The sequence below is a fragment of the Oreochromis aureus genome, linkage group 6 (genome assembly GCF_013358895.1).
Source record: "Oreochromis aureus strain Israel breed Guangdong linkage group 6, ZZ_aureus, whole genome shotgun sequence".
In the NCBI taxonomy this organism is placed as follows: Eukaryota; Metazoa; Chordata; class Actinopteri; order Cichliformes; family Cichlidae; genus Oreochromis; species Oreochromis aureus.
In genome coordinates this window covers 20,068,006-20,094,119 of record NC_052947.1, presented here as the reverse complement: position 1 = coordinate 20,094,119, position 26,114 = coordinate 20,068,006, and the positions used below count along the sequence as shown (strand labels likewise).

The window sequence follows — 26,114 nt, the reverse complement described above, 5'->3', positions numbered from 1 at the left end:
GTCTCAGAGTGATGCTGAAAAACTAGTTCATGCATTTATTACTTCCAGGCTGGACTACTGTAATTCTTTATTATCAGGATGTCCTAAAAACTCCCTGAAAAGTCTTCAGCTAATCCAAAATGCTGCAGCAAGAGTACTGACAGGGACTAGGAAGAGAGAACATATTTCTCCTGTTTTGGCTTCCTTCATTGGCTTCCTGTTAAATCCAGAATTGAATTCAAAATCCTGCTCCTCACATACAAGGTCTTAAATAATCAGGCCCCATCTTATCTTAATGACCTTGTAGTACCATATCACCCTATTAGAGCACTTCGCTCTCGCTCTGCAGGCCTACTTGCTGTCCCTAGAGTATTTAAAAGTAGAATGGGAGGGAGAGCCTTCAGTTTTCAGGCCCCTCTTCTGTGGAACCAGCTTCCAGTTTGGATTCGGGAGACAGACACTATCTCTACTTTCAAGATTAGGCTTAAAACTTTCCTTTTTTCTAAAGCATATAGTTAGGGCTGGACCAGGTGACCCTGAATCCTCCCTTAGTTATGCTGCAATAGACGTAGGCTGCTGGGGATTCCCATGATGCATTGAGTTTTTCCTTTCCAGCCACTCACTATGTGTTAATAGACCTCTCTGCATCGAATCATATCTGTTATTAATCTCTGTCTCTCTTCCACAGCATGTCTTTCATCCTGTTTTCCTTCTTCACCCCAACCGGTCGCAGCAGATGGCCGCCCCTCCCTGAGCCTGGTTCTGCCGGAGGTTTCTTCCTGTTAAAAGGGAGTTTTTCCTTCCCACTGTCGCCAAAGTGCTTGCTCATAGGGGGTCATATGATATGATTGTTGGGGTTTTCTCTGTATTTATTATTGTGCGATCTATTGTACAATATAAAGCGCCTTGAGGCGACTTTTGTTGTGATTTGGCGCTATATAAATAAAATTGAATTGAATTGAATTGATGAGACCAGTGATGAAGTCCAGGGCGATGTGCGACCAGGGGCATCTAGGGACTGGCCGCGGTCGCAGGAGGCCAGCGGGAGGCAGGTTAGGTGCCTTGTTCCGGGCACGAACGGCACAGGCCGCCACATACTCCTGGATATCCTGAAACAGAGAAGGCCACCAAAACTGGCGTCAGAGCAAAGCGATGGTGCGGTTCTTATCAGGGTGGCAGGCTAACTTGGCGGAGTGGGCCCAGTGGATGACCTTGCTTCGGGCCAACGCAGGAACAAGAGAGAGCTGGGCCTGTAAGTAATAATGAGATTGAAATGTGTAAAGAACAGAGCCCACCTGGCTTGCCGAGCGTTGAGACGTTTAGCAGCTTGGAGATATGCTACGATCTTATGATCTGTCCAAACCACCACCGGGTGCTTGCTGCCCTCCAGCCAGTGCCGCCACTCCTCCAGGGCCAACTTGATGGCGAGGAGCTCCCGGTCCCCAACATCGTAATTCCGTTCAGCTGGAGACAGGCGCCGGGAAAAGAAAGCACATGGATGTAATTTGCCATTAACCTGTTGGGAGAGGATGGCGCCGACCCCAGAGTCTGAAGCATCCACCTCAACGAAAAAATGACGGTTAATGTCAGCCTGCACCAACACCGGAGCTGAAGAAAACAGAGACTTTAGTTGGGTGAATGCCTGCTGGGCGCTCGAGGACCACTGAAATGAGAGTTTAGGTGAGGTAAGTTTTGTCAGAGGCAGAGCAATCTTACTGAAGTCCTTGATAAAACGTTTGTAGAAATGAGCAAATCCAAGGAAGTTCTGTAACTCCTTACGGGTCTTGGCCATTCCACAACAGCTTTTACCTTAGCAGAGTCTGCTTTCAATTGCTCCTGCTCGATGATGAACCCCAGGAAGGAAACAGTTTGGACGTGAAACTCAAATTTTTCCGCCTTGATGAACAGCTGATTCTCCAGCAAGCGCTGCAGCACAAGCCTCACATGCTTGACGTGCTCTGCCTGGTTCCGGTAGAAGATGAGGATGTCATCTAGATAGACAAAAACGAAACGATTAAAAAAGTCTCATAACACATCTTTAATCAGGGCCTGAAACACTGCAGGGGCGTTAGTGAGCCCGAAGGGCATCACCAAATACTCTAAATGTCCCAGGTGAGTATTAAACGCAGTCTTCCACTCATCCCCTTCACGGATCCGCACCAGATGGTAAGCATTGCGAAGATCAAGTTTAGAGAAGATGGTCGCCCCCTGAAGGAGTTCAAACTTAGAGGCAAGCAACAGAAGGGGATACTTGTTTTTTATGGTGATTTTATTCAGGCCACGAAAATCAATGCAGGGACGAAGAGACTTATCCTTCTTCTCTACAAAGAAAAATCCAGTGCCCAAGGGAGATGTGGATGGCCGGATGATGCCGGCAGCCAGGGAGTCTGTGATATAGTGCTCCATTGTCCTGCGCTCGGGTTTGGAGATACTATGCAGACGACTGGTGGGCAAGGGGGTGCCTGTGATCAAATCAATCCCACAGTCGTAAGGCCGGTGAGGGGGAAGGGATCGAGCCTTTTCTTTGCAAAAAACTGGAGCTAAATCATGATACTCCTCCGGAACTGCTGACAGGTCTGGGGAAAAGGCAGGTTCAGTAGGGCCAATGGGCATTTTATTAGGCATAGCAGAACGCAAAAACTGTTCATGGCACAAAGCACTCCAACCCATGATTCTAAAGTGATGTCCTCAGTGTGGTTTGTGACTGTAGCTAGCAGGCTACCATTGAGTCCAGCTACTTGAAGTGTCTCTGGTAGGGGCACCACCGAGAGGCCTAGCTCACTGGCTAGTGTCTTGTCCAGGAAACTTTGTTCTGCGCCAGAGTCAATCAAAGCACTGCATGGGTGAGTCAGAGACTGAAAGATTAGCTTTGCCGAAAAACTTAGGTGAGGAACAGTGTTAGCGGTAGTGCCCGTCAGTATCCCCACACTTACTGACGGGCGGACTCTTTTACTGGTGTGTAGCACTTGTCTGCAAAATGTCCCTTCTTTCCACACTTGAAGCACTCACCCCCACGCTGGTCTCTCTTCCGATTGGAGGAGCCGAATCTGGTCCAACCCAGTTGCATGGGCGCCTCTCCCTCCTCTGACATTTTTTCCTCCGGATTCCACCACTCGAGGGGGGGAAGATCGGTAGGTGTGCCGAAGCCCCCCATGGCCCATCGCCCCTCACCAGACCGCTTTCCAAATTCCCTCATGTGGTCGTCGAGTCGGATACACATATTTATCAGTGCACTTAACGTTTTGGGCAGTTCTTTTGTGGCTAACTCACGTTTGATGTTGTCATTGAGGTAATTGAGGAAGGCTCCACGGAGCGCGTTCTCTTTCCAACCAGTCTCCTCCGCCAGGATCCAGAAGTCCACCGAAAAATATGCCACACTCTTCTTTCCCTGCTTCAGGGTGTACATATGGTGCGCAGCGCTGTCTGGATTGGATCCCTTGTCAAACACAGAGCGAAATTTGCACAAAAAGTCACGGTATGAGATTGTGGGTTGAACACAATGCCCACTGTAATGCTCGACCTGTCATTATTGCAACCATAAAAGCAATTTTTGATTCATCAGTAGCATATGCTTGTGTCACGGACCCGGCTCTGGAGGACTCGGGGGTCCGTGAGCAGTTATGGACTGTTGTTATTATTATTATTTAGGGGCTGTGTCGTCTACTGTTTGGTCCACAGTTGAATGTGTAGTGTGTGTTTGCGTGTGGGTTTGCTTCTCCCTCTCTCTCTCCCCGGTCCTCGGGCTGTTTACAGAAGTGCACGCCGTGGGAGAGGCGTGTCCTGGCGACTGTCGTCATTGGGAGTCCCTCTTCACTGTTACCGGCCCACCTGCAGCTGATTACCTGACCAGCTGTTGGTAATCATCCCTCCCGGCTGGAGAGAGGTATTTAACCTGGACTCGCGGCGACAGTCGACGTGGGATTATTACTTCGAACTGGAATAGTCCGTGCGAGCAGCGTGAGCGTGTTTGTCGGCTAGCGTGTGGCTAATTGTGGACTTTCCTTCTTCCTCCAGGATAGCCGAGCGGAGAAGCGAGTTGGGGAGCACATGCACTAAGGGAGCTACAGCACGGGACGCACTGGGAGCAGGAGACGAGCACCATTGGCAAATTGCACCTTTGGGTTAATTATTGGACTTACCTGTCTGTTCACTGTAAATAAAGTGCACTGTGGCATCGAAGAGTCCCGCGTTTTGGGTCCTACTTTCCTCGTCCCCACGGTGACAGTTAATTTGTTTTTAAAGTTGGCGTTTCGGGTAAGATAACAACTAGCCGAGAAATGTGTGACAGCTTGGGTCTGCTGCCTGAAAATTAGCGAGCACTGTGTGAGAAACCCTCTGCTTTTACTTAACTCCCCATCAAATTTCTCTGGTACAGGTAGCGAGTGTTGATGCCGCAGAGAGGGTGGAGAAGGAGGCAGAGGACAGGCAGCGGCAGCGCTAAGTGACGGATCAGGAGACTGAACATTAGCCATGACTCCGGGTGCGGTGAGCAACATACCTTTAAGGTCAAGAACTACCTGTCGCAGTTCAGCTCATTCCTTCCTCCTTGGACCGAGATCTCTCGCTGGACCGGGGCTGCATCCGCTGGATCCATGTCTGGTGGGAATATTCTGGAAAACACACACAGGCAGGTCGGCCATTGGGGACCGTCCAGCCATGACAATGATAGCAGACAGCTAATGTGAGTACCTGCTAATCGTTAAATTGCTAACATTAATGTGTGTGCCAGCCAGATTAATATTTATAACTGTTTAATGCTTACATGTTGTTGAAATAGGAGCTATACTCACTTCACAAAATTCTTCCAGGGTGTCAGTCTTTAAGATGCTTTGCCAAGTTTGTTGTTCTACTATCCACATGTTCAGCTGCTAGTGGGGGGAGGAGCTGTGTCTGCAGGTGCTAACAGCTGAAAGAGGCAAAGACACCTGCTACAAATGTAAATGTAAATGTTAGTATCCAAGTATTAATTTTTTAAACCGCCCTACTCAGGACATATGCTGCCAACAGCACCTAAAGTACAGAATAAAGAACTAAATCCATTCATCAATTCAAGATGGCATACTCTTCATATAACATTATTTGATCCTTTAGAGCATATAAAGAATTGATGTTTTCTTCATATTCCCAGGTAGCAACCCCTAACGGCCCTTACACACCAAGCGCATTGCAAAAAAGCAACACAAAATTCCAAACTTAATCTGTAAAATATATAAACACTGAACACGCGGTGTTTTTCTGGAAAATTTGTCCTCAAGAAAATGTGCTGTAAAAAAATGAGTTAGACATTAAGTGATGATGAGCTGGTTCTTATGTTTCTAAACAAGAAAGGGACAAAATGTAAACTCTGGGTTCATTCAGAGGAGAATTTCATGGTTTTCATGGGTCTGTCTGGGGGATTTCTTTCCTCCTCTCTTTGTTTCTTTTGCTGCTTCCTGGAAAAAGCTTTTACTCTACCGTGATCTTTCATGACTTTGTTTAAGTTGGAGGTACAGCCACAGTACAAACACGCATTGTAATTTGCAGTGTTTTCATTTACAGCTGTAAAGTACCTCTGTCTTCCCACTCACAGAGCAGATAGTTATTAGCAGCAGTAATTAGCAGATGCATGTCTGGGTGTTTTGCATGCGGGGGTGCATTATGTAAAGACGGCATGCTAGTCTTAGCTGATAATAGTTGTACAAACAGGGTCCCTTCTGGTTCCAGAAGGCCCGAGCAATCAAAAATGATGACGTTAAGGCTTTAAAATGAAGAGTCCAGGCTATGTTCCTATCTGTGAAGGCTGTACCAGCATTAGCATGGACCTTTGATAGATCATTGTTTTGCAGTGATGATATACCTTAGTGGCTTAAGTGCAACTCACACTCGGTGATCCAGGTGAGCTAATAAATCTTGTGTTTTCCCGTGGTACAACTGTGCCATCAGAGCCCCTGCTGGCATCCGAGGACAACAACTGGTCCTTAATGTAGATTCTTTAGAAACCACTGAGAACAGCTGGGTGCAAACCAGTGTCTGCCAGTCTCCCTGCATCCATGGCAACCAAGTAAACACAGCAGCAAACTGTCAGGTTAAACTTAAGCCTGGCCGGGTGATGTTTCAGTGTCACCCGAAAGCTAACCTCGCACGCTGCTAGATGCCAAATGTGTACTTATGTTGGCATAAATCTGTTTGACTGCCTTTCACCCTCGTTTTTCTTTTTTTTTTTGCTCAGTGGTGAAACTTTACAGTAATTAGGTCAGTGAAACTGAGTGTACAACTATGGTAAACGCACAGGGAAAATAAAAGAAAGTAAAATAAAAAAATAAAAGAAAGTTTATATATCACTTTGCTGTGGCACATTTTTTATTGCTCCTATTTACCTCATTTACTTTTCAATAACATTCAGAAGGAAAATGTAAGTTCCAATCATAATAGCCTTCATTTGATTTATTTATTATTAATCATGTTCAGATCAGTTATTGCCATTACCATGCTCGCTTCTACATGCATTGACTGTCTCACTAGGCACGTTACACAATATGATATCCTAACATTGTTTTGGTGGTGGCTCAAAGCATTAATGAATTAGTAATTATTCACTAATAAAGCTGCTTCTTGCTGTAAAACTAAAATACAAAAAAACATGTATTGGGTTTCACTTTAGAGTACCTTGATGAATAACCACAATCTGTTTATTCACATCATTTCCTTGTTGACGATACCACCTATCAAAGCTTAATTGAATAAACATTAATTTATTAAGTTAAACAAATGTTTGATATTAGCACAGCTGTTTTGAAAGTGGCAGTAAATGCGTTTCATTCAAACACAAGGAGGCCTTAAAGTGATTAAAATGGACACATGTTCAGTAGCTTGTATTTTGAATTTATTGCAAACATATGTAGGCTTGTCAGTCTACATAACAGTCATTAATCGTGTTCCTATACTTTCCAAGTTGTAAGTGCAAACACAGCACTCACTTCTCTTTTCAAGGTATCTCTCAGCTGTCGTCCTGACCTCTTCCTGTTTCTGGGGCAGCCTCGCAACACAGTTGACATCATGCATAGAAAAGGCTGTGCGTAATACACAGCTGTATCACATTAGAGGACATTTCATTGAAACGTGTGCCCCTTTTCTTTAACCGTTCACACAGTCTTTGCACTTATCTCGAGCCACGGTCACTTCACCATATCCCTCTTATTTAATACAAAATCAAGCATTGATGCAATCACTTTCTTACATTAAACCTCAAAATCAGCAGGTGTTGTGTTTGTTTGTTGTTTGACAAACATTTTCAAGAAAGTTTTCAAAGAAATTACATTATCTCTACGTTACAGTGCAATATTGGGCAAAATTCACCTGAAAACATGAAAAATGTCATTTTCAAATAAAATCAGATTTTAACAAAATTAAACAAATCTACATTGTGCTGCTACCACCAGTGTTTACAGCCATTCATTGCTGACAATGTTGATGACAGGTGCATTAAGTACATTATTATTATTCACAGATAAAAATCATACATGATGTTCATAAAATGCATGGGAGAAATTATGCTTTACATTCATAACAACATTAGAATAGCTGGTTTACTGGAGCCTGCAATTTGTAATATATTACTTATTTAAATTTCACAGGGTTTAAAAATGATATGTTAATGTGGTAAAAATAAAATCATCTAGACTTAGGAAAATATCACTTTGGACACCTGGGGAAACACATAAAAGTTCAATACTGGGAGGCAGTGTTATCGTTTTTTTTTACTTCAAAATAAAAAATGTGTTATTTATTTATTTAAAAATGTTTTTTTCTTCATCTCTTAGGTCATTTCTGCCATTTTGTACAAATTTAAAATAAATAAATGTTCAGTAGCATCAGTTGCTTTATTTGCACTGCTCTCATTTTACAGTGGAGTAAACTGATTTCATTCAATAGCAAACCTAGAATTTTAAAGGAAGTGTTATTAGTTACAGTTACATATCTCAGTTACATTTACCTCAAAATGAATTAAATTGGGCAACATTAACATGCTCCAAAGAGCAGCTCGTGCACATGAATCAGTTATAATGAAATCAATTCATAAGAATAAAAGTTGCAAAAATTGCATTTTACATTAAGGTACATAGACTGTCCAGCATGTCCAGATACCTTTAATTTGTGTAACTAGGAAACGTGATAAAAATAGCAAACTACATGTTGCAGTATTACTACATGTATGCTTGTATAACTGAGTAAAATCAAGCACGATGACACATGATGCCCCTGCATATTCAAATGGAAACAGGTAAGAAAAAAGAAAAAAATATTCAAATAAAAATATTTGAACATATTTGCTCAGTGATTGATTTAGTTTTAAACTGGCATTTCTACGTATGCTATGCAAAAACACTCAAACCAAACACATGACCAGTCTATGCTCACGTCTGCAGCGAAGTAACATAACTTCTCGTTGTACTCACATAATGCTCAAATGCCGCACATAACTCACAGGCACAAACACAGACACAGACACACATCAGCTCCCATCTCAGTACACAAAAGTGTAAACTGAACCAAAGCAAATAGAGGAAGTCATCCTCTAAATGTCCCAGCTGGCTCTGACGCATTAGTCCCAACGCTACTTAGTTACCTAAGTAAACTAATAAACTAATAAACCAGAGTCCCAGCTTTGTTTCATCTGACATACACACATAGTGTATTACTCTTCTCCTGAGCATGCTTTAAAAATATAAATGCAGACCACTTCATACAATATATCAGTTATGCAGCAGGTTTGAGCATCATTTCGTGAGTCATGACAGGACGATTACATAGACTTCAAGACATGCATGAGCATGGACTGCTCAAAAACATGGAAATGCTGCTGTGCATGTGAAAAATATGTTGGTGAGTTGTAACACGGCACATAGTAATGCCAGCCGATTATTCTTTAACATATATTTACTTGGGAATTCTTTACAATATATTTATTTTAAATCCAACAATAAATGATTTCCTTTTTTGACTGAACTTACTGCAAAAGAATAAAAATATATACTGATAGTGAGGTCTTAATCTGTCGTGTTTATTTTAATTAAGTGCAGACAAATGGTCCCTGTGTAAAATGTGGATCATATGATGTACAGCAAAAATGTTTTGTTTGTTTATTAAAACCAAGACTATGCAGCCTCCACTGAACAGCAACCACTGTGGCCCAAACATCAAATGAAGGAAAGCTGTACAAAGTCACTTGAATGAAAGATACCATCATCATTACACCCATCTGGCTATTTTTCTTGGTTAAATAAGATTACAAACCTAAACTTTTAAGTGTGAAAATGAATAACATATGATACAGAATTGACTTGCTTGGTATCTATGTTATCTTGTTAATTATTTTACTGGAGCCCATACATTCATTTTCTGTGGCTGATCTTGGTGACAGCAGGCTAAACAAAGTTGCCCATATGTCTTTCTCCCTAGCCACATCCTATGTAATCCCTCCAGGGTATTCTGACTCTGTGCTGTGATCTCTTTCCAGTTGGATCTGTCTGGAATACCTCCAGAGAAATCAGATGTCTGAAGAGCAGAGTCTCTTTCAAATGTCTCAGATCACCCTCCCTTTGCATCACCCTGCGAATGAAATTTGTTTCAGATGCTTGCATCTACAACCTCATTCTTCCAATGACTAATGGTTAGGGTTAGAAAGCAGATTCACCAGTAAGTCAAGAAGTTTGATGCCAGGCTCAGCTTTCACTTCAGCGCTTCCACTCCACACTGCATTACTGCTGATGTGGTACTAATATGTGCTTTCAACCTCTCTGTCCATCCTCTCATGGATGAAGACACTTGGAGTATTAATTCACTCAGAATTCCAAAGAAGATCTGTGTACTGTGGTCTCGGGATCTTCTACATGTTACCTGGCTACTAAGCATCCCCAGTGTCCACAGGAAGTCAGAGCCTTTGCTGTGGCTAGAAGTTGCTCAGTGGTTGACCTCTTTAAAATGGCCCTGATACACTAACAGGATGGACCTAAAGTTAGAAGCTTTAACGCAAAATGATGTAAACTTTATGTAGCAATGTGATACCCAAAAAATAAATAAAAATGGGACCCACCACTTGCTACCTGCACTGTCCCCAACATTCACATGGCATTCAGGACTGTCAGTCAAATAATCCCTACAATGCCCAGGACCTGAGTAAGACATCCTCCGTCCTACCAATTAACTGATGTGTGCAGATGAAAACAGCAAATGCAAAGCACCTCTTTTGATACCTGCTGATACACCAGAATCTCATATTTGTCTCTAGTGCTGCACTGCATTTGCCCACTGGGATAAAGTGGCTACAAGACCGCAATGTACAATACCTAGCTGTTGTCATACGCTTAGAATGAGTGTGACCAAGCATCAACTGCAGCAGACAACCAACATGTGCTCTTGTCAGGCACATCTTTACTTCTTGTTTTACTTTTCTGATAAAACCACAGGGACCTGTGACATCCTTACACAGTAGTGTTAATGAATTGCACACACACTCAGTAAGGTCAGGTACAGTGTAATGATCACAAGAGGTTATAGAAAACAAATCCTGGGTATGCGGACTTTAATAAAGTTGAATTTTATTTTGCACATATTAAACCTTTTTTAGGTTAAATATGTTTTTTCAAAAGTTACATAGTCTTGCTTAAAATACTTGGCGACAGTAAAATATCAGTAAACCAGTTGCTTTTGGCCAGTAATGAATAACACTGAGCAGGAAGCGAAGACTTGCCATGTTTCCTTTTGAATAGGCATGCTGCAGGGCACAAACAGCATTTCAACAGATCTAGACAGCAGCTGAATGGAAAGTATTACAAGCCGATTCACATCAGAACTTCAGCAGGACAGCGTGGCAAAAATGTTGAGCTGACCCTATGTAGCACTGCAGTGCGTATACAGTAATGTCTGCTGCAAGTTTAAACAACACAGAACTGGGGGCAGACGATGGTGGTGGAAGTTGTCCTGGGAGTAGATCACGGGGTGGGTGACAGGTGAAAACTGAACTTACAGTGACTGAAGGCAGAATCCTCAGCAGAAACATCTAAAGGTGATAAAGAAGACAAAACGTGGGTGTTAAAGTCAGATGGATGCAGTGGAAACAAGTTGAAAACATAGAGGAGAAAAGTTACTGTGTGGTGCAGTTTGTGAAAGAGCCACTTTTACGAGCCACTGAAACGCATTCACTCTTCAGATTTCCTCAACCTTAACCAGCTGATCAGATTCGGCCAAATCACTGCTGAGGGCACGCTACTAGATTTGTTTACATAGAAGGACAGCAGTGCCCTCCACCTCCTTCTCCCCATTTAGGAATAGGCAGAGGGGGAGGGGGCTATAAAAAGTTGACCCCATCAGAGTCCCGCAGAATCGCCTCCAAGCTGGAGCTGCAACAGCATCTGATCTCTCCGAGCAGCTGTCCTCTCCCTGCATCAGCACAACAAATACTTTGCATTGCCTGACCTTTTCCTCCTGCATCACTATCCCAGCAATCCCCCCCACACATGTCCCTCTGCCCCACCGACACCAGTTACACACACACGTACGCAGACACACATGCACACGCCCTGGTTTCCCTTCACACAACTACTCAACCCCGTGCTAGGCCTCTGCCTGACACGCACCCAGCTGACATGAATCCCTCATGCTCATGGGGATGTATTATTGCTCTGACACATTAGCTGAGAATGGACTGTGGCTAGTTGTAAATGTGTATATGTAAAAGAAAAGAAAGAATATGACACTAAAAAGATTTCTTTTTATAATTTTGCATTTATATTTTGTCTGTTTTGCTGGTGGTTTTTTTTTTATGCCCTTCTTAATTGTTCATTTGGAGAACTGCTGTTGATGTTTGTCAGCTCAAATTATTGCTTTGGTAACCTGTCAACCTGTGTTCCCATAAACATCTGCTGATAAAACAAGCATAGCACAAACATAACACATTGTGTGACCTTTTGACAAGCTGTTTATTCGTTACTACTACACCTCTGTTGTAGAGCTCTTTAGGATTTTCTTAAAAAGTGTCAACCAACCAAATAAAAAAAAAAAAATAGCTTCCTGGATTTACATCTCTTTGATCTTACTTACTATTCTTAACTTTTTCTGATTATATTAATGAATTCAAATTATTCAATTTTAATTCATAGCTACAATCGCATCATTAGTAATTAGCAAGTTCCAAAGTTCAAATTTAGATCAGTATTTAGGTCCGTGGTTCAATGGTACAAAGTCATAGCTGGTGTTACAGGTCAAAATGTATGCAGTTTAAAATGGCCTGAGAAGTAAGGTTGGAGTGTAAGTTAGACACAAAACAATGTTAAATATTGTGCGTTTGTTTTAGTAGTTTTGAGTGTTAGAATGAATTTGTTTGTCAGTGAACTGAAATATTTTTCAAATTTAGGGGAATGTGAGACTTCACTTGAATTCAATATAAACTTAGTAATTTGCGTGATGAATGTGCCTTTGCTTTGAAGTTACATAAATGTGAAAATATAAGGCTGAGATTAATGTGGCATTTCTTAACATTGCTGCGACACCGGGTCCATAGAACCAAGATTTCCTGTCCATGGTTTTGAAGCTTTGTGATGCTTATACTACTTACTTCAGATTATTTACTTATTTTTTTCTTTCTTTCTTTCTTTATCTTTAAAATGATGCATAATGTATTTTCAGACAGAAGTTTCTGTATCCAGCCATATTTCAGAAACCTTGTATTATTTTGAAAATGAAATCTAAGACAACTACTGACTGTAGTCTGTAGTTTATCACAATTTATTGGTGAACTACAAATATAACTCCTTATTATTCTATTACTGTAAAACTTTTGAAGTGAAAACTTTAAAACCATTGCAAATAAAACTTAAACTATTTGTAAGGAAAATACGCTGCAGTACCATTTACCACCACAAAGATCTCTTTTTTTAAATTTGATTTTCGCAGTACTGTGAACTCAGGTTTTTGTTTATTATATAAAATTATTTACAATTATTTCCTGATTTGCATAAGCTTTACATTTAAACTACATAGTCAATTATTCTGTGAAATTAGCGATCAGATTATTTTAGCCTCCCCAAGTCCATGTATCTCTCTGAACCCACTGCTTGGCTTACTTGCTTAAAATAAATTAACATTATATTGGCTACATTGTGTCCACCTTCACTGCATAATAAACATTTTGCACCTAGGAGTTAATTATTTTGTAATCTGTGAACTGATTATTTCTCAAGATATTTGTTGGATTTGTGAAATGTCACAAACAAGGAACGAACACACTAATAAACTGTAAAGTTATACGAGTAATTAAAACATTTATAACGGATTAAGAATAACTTGATGTGAGGTGTCACTAACTGGAATAGTTTCCTGTGACACTTTCCAACCCTGAGAATAAACCATGTAAACAAAGTCGTCTCACACTATCAAAATAGCCCGACGATGTGTAATGCAGAGAAAAGCTCTGAGCCATGGCTGAAAATCCAATCTCACTGCAAGTCCAGCCGAGCTCAGTGGACTCGGGTTACCTGTCATGAAGCTGCTGCCTGTCTATTAACATGTCACTGTTATAGCATCCAAGCTGGACTGCTGCTTTGACCACATTTATGGCACAAAATAATGAAAAAACACGAGTTGGTGAGGTCATCTGAATTTAACACACGAGCAGCCTCGGAATGTGAAACTCTATAAGTCTTGGTACGGACTTCAGGAGATTCCTTGAAAGTGACAGCATTAAACTCTGTTGAGATTTTATGTACTGAATTTGGCTACAACCACATTTGTAAAGAGGCACTTGCAAAATGTGCAGCGCTTAAGAATTGTATTATTCACATGCAATAAAAACAACAAAACACAAATATTTCAGTAATCTGTCAAAACCTTGCTTAAGACTAAAAATGACTGAATTCACTGAACAGAATTAATGTTTTTATATCCAGATTTGAGCACACTGGACTTCTCTGTCTTTTGGTGTCTGAATAAAAAAAATCATAATAATGTGCTTTTTAATGTGTATTTTTTCAGCTTTTTTTGTAAAATAGTACGTTTGAAAAATCATAATTAAACAACAATAATTAGATTTGAGCATTAAAGTTATCATTTTAAATAAAGACCTTAAATACGCTGGCAGATTAACCATTACAGTAACCTAAGAAAGATCTTGGTGATTACCCTAACCCTCTATTTAATGTAGCTGCTGCATAAACCTTATATTATTTGGTGGTGGCGTAATTAGGTTAAGTGCTGAACCAGAACAAATTGGTTCACAATGATATCTTTATTAATTTGAAATAAGTGCAGAGGCACCTTATCATATATTAAAACTGAAAAATGTGTTTTAAATACGTGCTTATTTTGAATATGATGCCAGCAACATGCTTCTGAAATGTTGGTTCAGGGCATATCTCTCACTGTCTTCTATGGTATCGTCTTTTAACAGGTGTTTGAAAAGTGCTGAAGCAATTTCTGCAGTTTTGAAAGCCAAACGTTTTCCCATTCTTGCTTGTTACAAAACCATCTCCTAGATGGTTTTTGGCCTCAGTTAGTTTCCAAATATGTGCACAGCCTGGTTTACAATTATTAATGAAATAAACAAAGCCTTGACAGCATATGTTGCTTGAAGATCTGTATGTATCAGTTAGCATTAATTGGGCCTTTATAGGTGCCAAAGCCAACCCCTCACCCAACCTCCAACACCACCAATACCATCAAGAATATCTGTTGTTTAACTGTGTCCAGTCAACACTTTACATGATTAAAACCCTGTTACTAATTAAGCAATTTAATTTGGAGGTATTTTTATTTTAGCCTTTGTACAACTTTTCCAGTCTTTTGCCCCTGCCTAAATCCGAGGTGGGGCTTTGTACACCAAAAAGCACTGTAGATGAGCAATACATGTATATCAAAAAGTATTATAGATCATGATCAGGACAAATCTTAATGAGAATTTGCCTGAAAAGCTAGATTTATGTGCTGAGTGTACTGAGCAATTATTTTTCCATATTTCAGAAAAAAAATTATTGTTCTACAGAAATTTCAAATCCAATTGTTTATGCTTTTTATCGCTCTTTTTTCAGATTGGGAAAACATTTTGCTTTGTGTGTGTGTGTGTGTGTGTGTGTGTGTGTGTGTGTGTGTGTGTGTGTGTGTGTGTGTGTGTGTGTGTGTGTGTGTGTGTGTGTGTGTGTGTGTGTGTTTGCTGTTTTTAAATGCTATTTATTTAAATGCACTATTATTCCTTCCACCCTTTGTTTCTAATCAGGAATTGACTGCAAATATACACTATGACATCACACACAGGAGATTTTGAGCATTCATATTGATATTAAGATTCTGAGCAAAACTTACAAAAAAATAAATATCTTTTATCTGCTTCCAACAGAATAGATTCAAAATTTACAGGATGCTTTTTGTTTCACTCAGACGCAGGCAAGAAGAGCGGCTGGAGTGAGGTGAAATCAGGTAAATACTGAGTCATACAAGCTGCCAGTCTGAATGAGCAGGTGAAAAACTTACATCACGAGACGTTCTCTTGGTCACCGATGCTCCACTACGAAGCTCATCGTTGTGCCATCAAAGGAGGGAGGGGCAATGATTCTTGGACCTTGCTGCGTTGTGATGCTGATGACTGGCTTTCTCTCTGAGCTCCCGCCACTTCCCCTGGTGGTCAAAAGTCCCAAACTCACAGGTAACTGCAGCTGCGCCTGTGAAGTTTCTCCTGTTGAACTGTAATACGCACTCTCTGTGCCTGCTGTCTTACTTTCTGGCTGAGGACTTCTGGTCTTTTTGATATTTTCTCCACCTGCATCTTCAGAATGACATGGGGACTGTGGCAATACCGTCTGGGCTGCTAAAGTGGGTGAGGAGATGAAGCCTGGGTAGATCATGTAGGTGGGGGCATATCCTCCTGGGTTAAGTGCCATGGGAGACACAGAAAGAGGCATCGGGGTTACAGGTGCCACAGGTGAATGAGGCATGGGTACATCCACATACTGACCTGTTTCAGGGTCAAACAGTCTCTTAGAGGTGGCTTTAATGGGAGTGTCCACCAAGTAATAATGTCCAGTTGTGGGGTCCACAAGCATCTTGCGCTGGGTTTGTTGTGCTGGCTCTCCAGTAGAAGGTGTAGGCGACACATTTGGGAGGTAGGGAGAGAAACAGAGCACCTGCTGTTGTTTCTGAGGCCCTGTTGCTGCTGTTGAGTGATGGTAGATGCTCGTGCCTGGGTACTCCATGATTAACGGAGAAGTTTTCTGCTCAGGTGCCTTGAGGTCAGCTGCATTGACTTTACTGTTATTTGAATTGCCCTCCTTCGAATCGTGCTCTGGGTTCGAAAGTTTGATTTCATCTGTGTAGGCCATCCCTGGTATGGTTAAATAGTTCTCAGAGTCCGAGCAGCCCTGTGTAACAGAAGGATTAGTGGGGCTGATTTTGACCTTTCCACTCTCCACCTGGCAATGTTTTGGCTTCTCTATTTTCACCGACAGTGGAGCCGCTGGAGTTTTGGAGCTTTTCACAGTTGGTGGCACTTGAACCGCAGAGCTGCTGTCTGAGTTAACACTGACGCAAGCCTTGCTGCCAAAATGGAGGACGCTTTTGTTAGTAAATGTTTTGCTTTGTTGTGTTTTAAAAGCATCACTGTCATATGGAACATGGATGACGTTGAGGGCTCTTTTGTCTTCATGCAGCCTCCCCATTTCTGGCTGAGGAGTCCTTTCGGTGCTTGCCGCCTCTGGCACGTCTGCTCCCTGCTCCTCCCTGGCAATAAGCGACAGCACATGGCTATCTGTGATGGGGCGTGGAGCCTGACTCTTGCGCTTCCACTCATTCTTGTCAAAAAAATAAAGCTGCTCCATCGTTTTTACAGCAGCTTTTATTTTCTCCACTGCATCCTGTTTTGGAGCTGCCGCCTCATTTCTCCTTTCTGCCGTCTCACCTGCAAACTTCTCCTGCCTCTGTTTCACCAGTTGAGTTGTTTGAATGTCTGATTGGTCAGGGCACCCCTGCTTGGTTACGACTGGTGGTGCCCTGTTAGCCACACAAGCAGAAGGTACAGTTTCACTCTGGGGATTTTCAGATGTCGCTGCTTGTTTCTGTGCTGCAGTTTTCTCTGACTTGACATTTGTTTTAACAGAGTTGCATTTGATCACAATAGGAGACGGTAATAAATGTTTAACAGGCTGTGTTTTTGCCTTTTCCTCGAGTTTATCAGCTGCTGTGGAACATTTACTGCCACTATTATTCAAGGAAACAAAGCGATATGAGCTTTTTACCAACTTGCGTACATCCCTTACGTGATATATTGGTGTTTGAAGCTTGCATTTGGTGTCTCTTATGTCTCTAACAGTGAAATTTGGAACCCTGTCGGCTGCTGACAAAATGGGGACTCTGGTATCATCTGCTGTCCTGAACGTGTTGACATTGTAACTTATTTTAGGGGTTAGGAGATTGGCAATATTCAGCGTGCAGCCTTTATTTTCTTTCACGCTTCTCAGACATATTTTTATCTCAGGTTTCTTCCCTCCCTTCTCATTTTCTTCTTTGTTTCCATTATTACTCGCTTTCAGCTCCTTTTCACTTTTCTGTGAAGCAGCAGGTGTGACAGAGTCAGGTGCGTGTCTTAGTAAATCTGAAAAGTTCCTCTCCTTTGAGTGTAGCTGGCAACTTGGAACAAAAAGAAGTTTTGACAGCATGCTGCTGGTGTCTAATCCTTCCTTTGCTGCAGTCTGTGTGCCGCTTACAGATGGAGGTTCGGCCTGTTTTACAGGTTCTGGATCATCTTCTTTTAATGATTTAGATGAAGTGCTTTCACTGTGGATGGTTGGATCCTTTTGGAGTTCATCCTGTCCCTTTTCTGAATCATCTGGTGCTTTGCTGCCTTTTGTTTCCTCTCCATCACCACAGGAACTCTCTCTGCCAACCTCCGGACGCTGATCATCAGCAGAATTCACAGTGAATCCTGAGCCCGATTCTGATGTTTGCCTTTGTAGGCCTCGTCCCGGACTCCTTTCTCTCATCACCTCTGGATCTTTTATCTGAAAACAGGGGGATGTGTCACAGATTTCACCCCTCTCCATTTTGCGCTCCTGCTCAAATTGCATCTTTTTGGAAATCACATTTTTCAAAAGACTTGATGCAAAAATTGCCCTTTTGTGGGTATCTCCTAGGTTATCTGTGTGATGATACTGCATCTCACACCCGGACCTGGCCAGCACAGCCCCGGTAGCCCCATTGGGTCGTGCCTTTTTGGGGCACTTTGAATCGGCTGTTTCATGTGATTCAACTTTACAGCGGAAATTCAACGTGACACCGCGCTGCACTGGCTGAACGTGGTCTTTCACTTGGATCTTTTTGCTGGAAGATGATGCTTGCTGTGAAGTTATTCTTTTATTTAGCGCGTATGTTTTGTTTTGCGGGGTTTTCGTGCCGGTAACAGACTTACCATGCTTCTTACTTTCCACGGTCTTATTCATTTCCAGCGTTGCCCTGGAAGTCTTGTGCGCAATTACGCTGCGCTCTCTGCCTCGCGTTATGTTTCCGTAATTCCAGTCTACATAAGCCGACCACTTATTGAGGCCATATTCCGAGACAGAAGATTCACTAGAGGTGCTAAGATTAATAGCATCGAAGTATGGACATGCCAGGCTCCGGAAAGACTTGGCGGTTAAATTACGCACCTCTTTATCAGCGTCATCCAGCTCACTGATCGAGCTGGACGCTCCGCTGGAATACTCATTAATATCTTTCCGTCTCAGTTTGGTTGCAAGGTGCTGACGGCCCGGAGCAGGGATGAAATATGGGGCTCTGTCGCACAGGGGCCCCGCACTGGCGCCAGGGCTCACAAAAGAGAAATTGCTCTTGTCTCCACAGTGTTTCGTGTACCCAGAGAAGTTGTTGTCAAATACATTAACTGGGTCGTTTACTGCTCTAGAGGAGGTTTTTATCGACAGGTGGATTTTCCCCGCACTAAGGTCTTCACTTGGATTTTTACACACGCTTTCGTCCGAGCTGGCGGATTTGTCCGAATCACAAAGATCGCTCTCCTCCTGCTCAGTGCTGACAACTGTTTCACCGAGATTTGACTGCACTTTCGCCTGGCCCCTGCCCTCTAGTATCAGAGTGCCCTCCTGAGTATCATCGCTTTCAAAAGAGGCGTAATCCACAAAGGAATAGACCAGGTTGTCGTCTTCAAACTCCCAACAGGTCCCGCGGCCTAAGTCGTAATCTACGTCGTGGTCGAGCTCGGTCAGCTGGATTTCGTGTGTGGTGATATAGTGGGACTCGTCCTCCACGGTGTCGGAGCCGCAATGGTCGGACAGCACGGCGCTGGCGCCGTCATCGGACTCTGTCTTGCTGTTCAGATACATGTCCGTGTACCGGAGCTCATCACTTTCACTGCACACATGGTCGCTGCAGTCACTCGGGTTGAGCTCGGCCTGGCGCTGATTCTCATTCTCGGAGTCCTGATCAGTGTTGGGAAGTTTGGTCAGAGTTTCCGACCGGGGCTCACCCGATCCGAGCCCGGGGACGGTGTCCTGCTTGTCCTTGCTCGAAATGATTTTACTCTTTCGTTCCTGCTCCCCCTGTTTTGAACTGTCGCATTTGATAACAGACAGCTGGTTCCCTACACCCGTGAAAGTCACTTTAACCGTTTTGGGACAGTCAGGTTTTACGTCCAGATCCACATAATTGGACTCGTCGCTGTTTGTCTCGGTGGCGTGGTCCTTACCGCCGGTCTTGTCCTTATCCTTGTCATCTGTGAGCAGCTTCCTGTGAAGTCCGGTGTCATCTTGGTAAGTGAGAGTTTTCTCCGCTGCTTCCATTTAGTCCGGTCTTACCGTCAGGTGGTCCTCGTTTACGATGTTATCCTGACACAGGACGGAAAACTCTGCAGGCTGGAGGGACGGAGGGGGACAGAGAGCCAAGAGAGAGAGAGAAAGAGAGAGAGCGAGAGGGGGGGTAGGAAAGAGAGAGAGAGGAAAGTCCCACGATGGTTTCTCTAATGGTCTCTCTCAGGCTCGAGCAGCTACTTTATTTTTGTAGCAACAGATCGGTCTTCTGAAATTAACATCCAAAAAGTTCATTTTCAGCACCTTTTCTCGAAGAACAGCTCCTCCAGAGTCCATTAAGTTATTAGTTTCACTTACATAAACAATACAAGCATTGCTCAATATTCTTTACATTTTACTCATTAAAAAAAAGTAGGTGTATTTTTTAAATGTAATTTATTATTATTATTATTATTATTATTATTATTATTATTATTATTATTATTATCATTATTATTATTATTATTATTATTATTACTATACATTTCTATTTTTTTATTATTTACTTATTTGGTTTTGGAAAGTAGTATTTTTTTTAAATGAAAAAGTGGCACATTTTAAACAAGTCATTTTCAACATTAGTATTATTTTCTTTCCAACAACAGTTACACTTTGTTTTCTAATTGTGCATAAATATAAGACCATGAAATATAGCAAGATATTCAAAGTGTGGTCAAACATAAAGAATTGAAGCAAGATTTATACCCAGTAAGGAAAGAAGGCTGCCCCATCAAAAGCTAAAAGAAGATATAAAAACCAGGAAAACGTTTGTCAAACCATAAAAAACCATATCCATGTTCGTGCATGAAAATGTAAGTGCGTTGAAATAAAAAGCAAATAATCTAGAGAAAGGAAAACAAAAGTTGCTGTAGCATGAATACCAGATGTAACATTTGTGGACACGTGAATGTGCTCAGTGCTTAACCCACTCACCGAAACAGCTGTGAACATGATGGAGAGAAACTTTCACCATCAGCTGGTGGAGAACGACATTTTTTTTTTTTTTTTTTTACACGTGTTGAGCTCATTCCACATCACACCCCGAGCCATTTGGGGCTTGGCAAAAAGTTTGGTTAAACTGCATGAAGGAATATTTTCATGATGATTATTTGCTAGCAGAGACAATACAGAATCCTTATGTCTTGCCTAATAATAATAAAAATAATAATAATAATAATAATAATAATAATAATAATAATAATATAGTTATGAGAGGTCTGTCTAAGTGTTGAAGACACAAGTGTTGTTTCTGGACTCGGCCCCAGTTTGGTGGTATGCAGCTAGGAGGGGGTGGGCCGACAGTTGCTGCATGTGGAGGGCACACTGACAGCAATATCAAGGACAGAGGCCACCGGCATAAAGCTTTTGTCACCCTCAAATCCCACTTCTGCTCTCAGTGCCACTAATGTGGTGTAGGGCAGCGGTGAAAACAACTTTTGCATATTTATTTAAGGGGTGTACTAAAGTGTATTTTGGGATTCCATGGACTATGCTTTACACTGGCATCCGATTGGGAACACCTGGAGTAAAATATAATTGTATATAAAGTAGTATAGCTTCACCTCAACTGGTGATATTAGTAAAATATTACCCTATTAAGACAGAATGGAATAGCAAAATAAATATTACTCATCAGGGGTCTAGAGTATAAGTAGCCTATAGGTAAACTGAGATCTTCTCCCATTGCTGTTGTTGACGCATTCGCCTAATAGATGAATGGATTAAGGGTCACAATTCATTAGCACAAAAGAAAGAGAAATAAAAAATGAAAATCCATAATTTCACATTCATTACACTAAACAAGGGTAATGAATGTCATCCCGTGAGACATATCACATATGACTGCCCCAACCCCCACCGCTTCCTCGCCCCCCTTCATATAACTCAAATGTGAGCTATTAAGCATTTCACAACACACGCAGGTTGAAGTGAACTCCACAAAGCTGATAAATTTAGGTAGCTATTTAAAATGGGGACACCGCTCACGCAAGCAAGTTGAGATCAGTTTCTTACACTGGCCACATTAAAACAGCAGGTGCTAAATCATGAGCACCATTAATCAAAGCTTTGAACGGTCCATGCGAAGACTTTTTTCGAGCCTAATTTTCACCCTCGCACCTCAAATGTTGATGCAGAACAGAGAGGATTGATACCCAATACGTGCACCGCACTGGCAAGAACCATTTCACAGGGAAAGATAAGCTGAACAAAGCCTCACTCTACATTAATATAGTAGCAGTCTATACTGTACAGATAATACAACACTGTGATGTGTAGAATATAATATTTGCACTATAATACTGCAATGTAAACTGTTTGTTGATTTACATCAATATCCAGTATTTAATCATCCAAATGCTTTTTTCACATCCTTATCTAGATGCTCTACTTCCTTTTCATTTTTTTTAAGGTACTGTCATAGTAAGATTTTTTTCTTTTTGTAATTTCTTACCTAAATTAATGACTTGAGCTAAACATTTCCATTTCTATGACTGTTTGTGTTCACCAGTGTGGAACTGGAGATAATTAAAGCAATGTTTTAAATTCTACTTTAAATATCTACTTACACACAAAATGAAGAAGTTTCTAATAAACATCATTTTTTTAATATGTTTAGGAGCACTGAAAGCATTTAAGCTTTACTGGTAGATTAACCTTACAGCTCCCTGATGTGACAGTAGGTCCGCGACTGCCAGATGTAAAAGAGAACTACAGCTCATTTACTAAAATAGATGTGGCACAACCGCGACATCACTCTCACACAAAATCCATTTAAAACATGAGAATTTGTGTGACGTATATTGCTCATATTTAACACAAACTGGTACACAGCATGCTGTCGTGACATGTTTATGTTTTAGGTACCATGCGGCAGTACTGGTGACCTTCTGACACTCACTCCTGAGCCCTCTGCAGCTTCTAAGTGGGAACATTAGAAGTCAGAGAGCCTGAACACCTGCTGTGAAGCAGTCACTAGCCAGACACTGCACTTCTCTAGGTTAAGTTCCCTATCCTTCAAAGGTTTCATGGTTCAAAGGTTCAAAGGTCACCTTTGGATTTGCAAGTGTTGTATGGAAGTTAGTTTAGAGGATGTTATGGATTAGAGAGTTACCCTAAACCAGTGATATTGACAGTTTACTTAAAGAGGAAAAGTGATCACTCTGACAGTGTCATTCCCGGTGAATGGGTTCAATGAGTGTGTTTACCAGTATCTAAATACCTAAATATAACTTCCAGATCTCAGGTGAATGATAGAATTCCCTTCACTAGCAATCAAGGTAAAGGCTATACTGGGTTTATTATCAAAATATGGCCTGCCTTAATTTAGCAGTTAAGAAAAAACTTGTATGGGTTACCTTCCTCATTATGGTGACATCACTTACATGCGTCCTCTCTCTTCTACACTTCATTCAAGACTCTGAGTATCACAGTTCTTTATGTTTTATATCAAACTCATTGTTCAGTACAAGTCACTGAGTGACTTCTTAATTGGTTTACTGGCCCTCTTGAAACCCAAGGAAACAGCAGTGGTATGTAACTTTTACTTACAAAGTCTTACTGGGTAAATTACATTTGCTTCATTTCTCCCATCTTTGTTTTATTTGAGTTTATATTTTATGTGACTTTGTAATGGTGTACCTTCTTGGCCAGGTCTCCCACAAAAGAGATTTGACTCTCAAAGGAGGAAAAGAAACAGAAAAGAGAAGAGAAGAGAAGAGAAGAGAAGAAAAGAAAAGAAAAGAAAAGAAAAGAAAAGAAAAGAAAAGAAAAGAAAAGAAAAGTAAAAATATCACAATTGGGGAAAGTGACATATTCATCTAAAAATGAAAAAAGTTGATCACAAAACATATTTTAAAAAATACTTTGCAACATATATCACCTACTTCCTATGTAAGTACTTTATTATAAAGGCATAACAATAGAAAACAAGCTATTTGGTTATTTTTTAGTAATGTTATCAGTTCAATAAAACCCTGGCTGAAAAATGGTAAGGTATGAAAATAATAACTAAATAAAAATAACGATAATTAATAAAAATAAATAAAAAGACTTTTGAATATGATAGAGGAGAAAGTTGCTGCAGACTAATAAAGGGATGTTAAAATATATTATATTTTTTTTCTATAAATATATATATATTTTCCTCACTCACAAAATTTCATGTTTGTCATTTGTTATTGTTGTCATTGCTTTGCAAATAATTGCATTTTACATTCTACATGCAGCTGTTGGTATTCCAGAGCTTCTGGACTAAAAGTGATTTACATGTCATTGTTATGTATATTCAGCAATGCATTGTAACAACATTATTAACATCAAAGGTATTTTTAAACTTGTTTTAGTATTTACTACATTAAAAAAAATGTTGACAGTAGTTATTAACTACCGACATACTTATTTTTTACAAGGAGACATTATGAAGTGGTATTAATTTTCTTTACAAAATCTTTTTGATTGTAAGATTGGATGTCAGTAGAGAGAAAACAACACAAAAACAAATCCCACATTAACAGGACTATCTCTGCTGTCTCTCAATATATGCATTTATTACTTTGTCCCACTTTGTTCTCTTCAGGATCAAAATCTGTTCACTCCCCTGATTGAAAGTGGCATTTTGCCTGATATGAGTCAAAAGAGAAAAAGTTATTCATTTCTGTGATATCTTTGTGTCTGTCAGAAAATGTTTCATCCTTCATCCTTCATCTGACACAACCAGTTACACACCTGTGAACGAGGACAGAAGAAGACAAAGCTGTTTTAGTTACCAAATGGAAAAAAGTGCAATTTGTTGTATTCAAGTTGCAGAGATATCTAAAATATAAACAAATAATGATGTTTTTAGTGTGTCAGGGTTCCCAAAACTCAGACACCCCTTCATGTTTGTGTAGATTAAAACACATGTAAAAATAAATGAAATATAAAAATGCATCTCTCAACTTGTATTTCCAGTTCTCTAATTCCATCTTAATCACTGTTTAGAAAGAAATAACTAAAAGATGTTTGCTCTGTATCATCTGGTGGTCCTGAGTGTTTAGGAGTACTCTAGCCTAAAAACAGCAATGCAACAGTGAGAGCTGTCGTGAATTATGCCAGCAATGGCAGACATGTACGGTTGCTCCCTTCTGGCAGTGGCTATTCGGTTTCACTCATGCTGCCAGACTGCTAGGCTACCAGCAAAGGTCAGCCCCTTGTTAGGACCTGGTGGGACAACTTACAGCCCTATTGTTGTGCTCCTTTAAATGAATAATGACACAAACCTGCGTCTGAAAAAACTTGTGAAGAGCAGTGTCTATAATCATAAAAATCATAATAAATTCTTATAAGTAGCTGCATACGATGGACAATCTTGGTTTATGTCTCTTAATGTAATGATGTAATGACTATTATTACTTCATTAAATACAGTTTTGTCAAAAAGTATTTGTCCCTTTCCTGATTTCGTTGTTTTTTGTCATCCTTGCATGTTTCAGATCATCAGACATTTAATAACAGACAAAGAATGCAATTTTGAAATTATGATTTCATTTATTAAAGTAAAAAAGCAATATGTGACATGGCAATTAGCCCCTAAACCTAATAACTGGTATAATAAGCCTACAATCAGTTTAATATGTTAAATGTATTTAACTATACATTTAATAATTTAAGCATTAGAGTATCTTTAGGACAGCAGATATACACTCACCAGTCATTTAATTAGGTACACCTTGGATGAACTCTTCTGGTCATAGATACAACATGGTGCTTTAAACATTCTGCAAATATTTTGGTCCATATTGACCTGATAGCATCCCACTACCACCACATCCTATAGGTGCTTTACTGGATTGAGATGGTGACTGTGAACTCATTCTTATGTTTAGCAAACCAAGTTTAGATGATCTGAGCTTTATAGCATGACATGTCATCCTGCTGAAAGCCATCAGAAGATGGGTACCTGTGGATGGACATGGTCAGCAACAACACTATCAAACGGGGCAATCTTTTTTCAATCTTGTGTTTCCCAGTTTTGGTGATGCAGTGTAACTTGCAGCCTCAGTATGTGGCATATTCATCTGCTTCAGGACTTGAAGTGTTCTGTCTTCAGAAATGCTTTTCTACATACCTTGGTTGTAATGAGTTGTTCAAAGGCTCTCAAATCACCTTTCTTCCCCATTCTGATGTTTGTTTTAAATTTCAGCAGGTCATCTTGACCACGTCTGCATACCTAAATGCACTGAGCTGCTGCTGATTAGATATTTGTGTTAAGGAGCAGAAGAACAGGTGTACCTAATAAAGTCTGTATATTTTAAATCAGATGGTTGTAAAGAAAAAAGGAGGAGAA

At 40.8% G+C, this 26,114-nt stretch overlaps 1 protein-coding gene across 2 annotated transcripts; it reads right to left on the bottom strand.

The window, feature by feature from the left end:
* Nucleotides 1-6,824: 6,824 nt before the first annotated feature.
* On the bottom strand, nt 6,825-19,835 carry LOC116334488 (uncharacterized protein C4orf54 homolog). 2 transcript variants are annotated; one of them, XM_031757916.2, is made up of 3 exons: nt 15,959-19,835; nt 15,478-15,868; nt 6,825-11,017 (listed from the first exon to the last, which is right to left on the bottom strand). In XM_031757916.2, exons 1-2 carry the CDS (start codon nt 19,782-19,784, stop codon nt 15,498-15,500), a joined length of 4,197 nt encoding a protein of 1,398 aa, XP_031613776.2. In that variant the 5' UTR covers nt 19,785-19,835; the 3' UTR covers nt 6,825-11,017; nt 15,478-15,497. The 2 variants fall into 2 exon arrangements, with proteins under 2 accessions (XP_031613776.2, XP_039468913.1); XM_039612979.1 differs by having other exon boundaries at nt 15,478-19,835.
* Nucleotides 19,836-26,114: the final 6,279 nt, after the last annotated feature.

What these genes read in the sequence shown, in the direction of transcription:
- LOC116334488 (XM_039612979.1), bottom strand. Translation starts at nt 19,784, where the DNA reads ATGGAAGCAGCGGAGAAAACTCTCACTTACCAAGATGACACCGGACTT.